This window comes from Trichoderma citrinoviride (genome assembly GCF_003025115.1).
Source record: "Trichoderma citrinoviride strain TUCIM 6016 unplaced genomic scaffold BBK36scaffold_401, whole genome shotgun sequence".
In the NCBI taxonomy this organism is placed as follows: Eukaryota; Fungi; Ascomycota; class Sordariomycetes; order Hypocreales; family Hypocreaceae; genus Trichoderma; species Trichoderma citrinoviride.
Window position 1 is genome coordinate 1 of NW_020195109.1, and position 1,259 is coordinate 1,259.

Below are 1,259 nucleotides of genomic sequence, written 5' to 3' on the forward strand. Positions count from 1 at the left end.
TTCCAGATCATGCAGGGCCTCGAGCACATCCACTCCCACAACTTCTTCCACCGCGACATCAAGCCCGAGAACATCCTCGTGTCCACGTCCGCCCACCAGGACACCTCCAACTCCTTCCGCCGATACTCAGCCCTCGTCACGCCGCCCTCGACTCCTCCCACATACACCGTCAAGCTGGCCGACTTTGGCCTCGCCCGCGAGACGCACTCCAAGCTGCCCTACACCACCTACGTCTCCACAAGATGGTACCGCGCCCCCGAGGTCCTGCTGCGCGCCGGCGAGTACTCGGCCCCCGTCGACATCTGGGCCGTCGGCGCCATGGCCGTCGAGATCGCCACCCTCAAGCCCCTCTTCCCCGGCGGAAACGAGGTTGATCAGGTCTGGAGGGTCTGCGAGATCATGGGCAGCCCCGGAAACTGGTACAACAAGGCCGGCGCCCGCGTCGGAGGCGGCGAGTGGCGCGACGGCACCCGGCTGGCCTCGAAGCTGGGCTTCTCCTTTCCCAAGATGGCCCCCCACGCCATGGACACCATCCTGCAGACGCCCCAGTGGCCGCCTGCCCTGAGCCACTTTGTCACCTGGTGCCTCATGTGGGATCCCAAGAACCGTCCGACGTCGACGCAGTCCCTGAACCACGAGTATTTTGCCGACGCCACGGACCCGTCACGGCCCAAGTCGTCGGCCTCCAAGATCCTGGGGCGCAAGCAGTCCGACCTCAGCCGCACCTCCAAGGAGGGCCTGGCCCCGTCCAACTCCGTCTCCAAGCCGTCTTGGTTCCGCAAGTCCCTTATCGGCCGCAGCGACATTCCCGAAACCGTCGCCGTGGCCCCCTCTCAGCAGTCTCCCGTCCAGACCTCCAGCACTCTCGATGTCTCGTCCGCCAAGCAAGCCGCCAAAGCCAAGCGGAGCACGTGGGCGAGTGGCTTGTCGGGAGTGGCGCCGATGCCGATTCTGCCCTCCATCAAGCCCATTTCGCCCCTTTCCGACGCCGTGACGGCGCGTGCCAACAGCAACGCCGACAGCCAAGACAAGAGCAAGAAGCTCGGCCGACAGCTCTCCGTCAACTCCAGCAACAACAACTACACCGAGATGCACCGCGCCCAGGCCGAGCGTGCGCTGAATGGCCAGTCTGGCCTCGCGTCTCCCCCTAGCGCCCACAAGGAAAGCTTCTTCTCCCACCTCCGCAAGCGGGCGAGGCGCTTCTCCGGACGCCACCAGACCCCCGTTTCCCCTGCGTATGACGACATGGAGGCACAGGT

At 65.4% G+C, this 1,259-nt stretch overlaps 1 protein-coding gene across 1 annotated transcript; it reads left to right on the forward strand.

Moving 5' to 3' along the window:
* BBK36DRAFT_117623 (Pkinase-domain-containing protein) lies at nt 1-1,259 on the forward strand (the record flags this gene model as incomplete). The annotated part of the gene is made up of 1 exon (XM_024896007.1): nt 1-1,259. A coding segment is annotated over exon 1 (1,250 nt), but the record flags the coding sequence as incomplete, so codon positions are not given.